The sequence below is a fragment of the Spathaspora passalidarum genome (genome assembly GCF_000223485.1).
Source record: "Spathaspora passalidarum NRRL Y-27907 unplaced genomic scaffold SPAPAscaffold_7, whole genome shotgun sequence".
NCBI lineage: Eukaryota > Fungi > Ascomycota > Pichiomycetes > Serinales > Debaryomycetaceae > Spathaspora > Spathaspora passalidarum.
This window is the reverse complement of record NW_006767431.1, coordinates 1-1,197: the sequence shown is the minus strand read 5'-3', so window position 1 is coordinate 1,197 and position 1,197 is coordinate 1. Positions and strand designations below refer to the sequence as shown.

At 49.7% G+C, this 1,197-nt stretch overlaps 1 protein-coding gene across 1 annotated transcript; it reads right to left on the bottom strand. All coding sequences in view use genetic code 12, as the record gives it.

Annotated features, from left to right (window-relative positions):
- Positions 1–456: 456 nt before the first annotated feature.
- SPAPADRAFT_143869 (uncharacterized protein) lies at positions 457–639 on the bottom strand (the record flags this gene model as incomplete). The annotated part of the gene is made up of 1 exon (XM_007377154.1): positions 457–639. A coding segment is annotated over one exon (183 nt), but the record flags the coding sequence as incomplete, so codon positions are not given.
- Between the last annotated feature and the right edge of the window lie 558 nt (positions 640–1,197).

The window sequence follows — 1,197 nt, the reverse complement described above, 5'->3', positions numbered from 1 at the left end:
GAAAGAGTACCAATTTTCCCAGGGAGATGGTTGGATGAGAGGTAGAACAAGTGAGTAGCAACATGAGAGCCAACAGGCATGAGCGTTTCCAAGGGCACCAGTGGTAAGAACAGAGTAGTAACGAGAATATGCCAGGCAAGTTAAGGGACCGAAATATTCAGAGCGGCGAAAGGTGGTTAGCAAACACACGCAGATAGGAGTACCCAGATCAGAGAGCCCCAAAGATTAGATACGGAACGGATGTTGTTGGATATTTTGGGCGAAGGGCCAAATATATTGTTGGGCCGAAGGCGAGAGGCATAGAGAGTAGATTGTAGAGCCCGCAGGCGAGAAGCGTAGGAAAACAGATTGTGGGCGGAAGGCTCAAAGCATCAGAAAACGGATTCTAGAGCCGAAGGCTCAAAGCATAGACATTTCATTCTGGAGCCGATGGCGCGAGGTATCAAGAATTAGATTCTAGAGCCGCAGGCGAGAAGCATCGGCAATTCGATACTGTAGCCGCAGGCTAGAAGCATAGGAAACATCAGTGGACACCCCCATACAGGATGTGGGAACACCCCCATACAGGGGTACTCTCTTATGTTGCGGGTAGGATGTTCTGGGGTACTCTCTTATGTTGCGGGTAGGATGTTCTGGGGTACTCTCTTATGTTGCGGGTAGGATGTTCTGGGGTACTCTCTTATGTTGCGGGTAGGATGTTCTGGGGTACTCTCTTATGTTGCGGGTAGGATGTTCTGGGGTACTCTCTTATGTTGCGGGTAGGATGTTCTGGGGTACTCTCTTATGTTGCGGGTAGGATGTTCTGGGGTACTCTCTTATGTTGCGGGTAGGATGTTCTGGGGTACTCTCTTATGTTGCGGGTAGGATGTTCTGGGGTACTCTCTTATGTTGCGGGTAGGATGTTCTGGGGTACTCTCTTATGTTGCGGGTAGGATGTTCTGGGGTACTCTCTTATGTTGCGGGTAGGATGTTCTGGGGTACTCTCTTATGTTGCGGGTAGGATGTTCTGGGGTACTCTCTTATGTTGCGGGTAGGATGTTCTGGGGTACTCTCTTATGTTGCGGGTAGGATGTTCTGGGGTACTCTCTTATGTTGCGGGTAGGATGTTCTGGGGTACTCTCTTATGTTGCGGGTAGGATGTTCTGGGGTACTCTCTTATGTTGCGGGTAGGATGTTCTGGGGTACTCTCTTATGTTG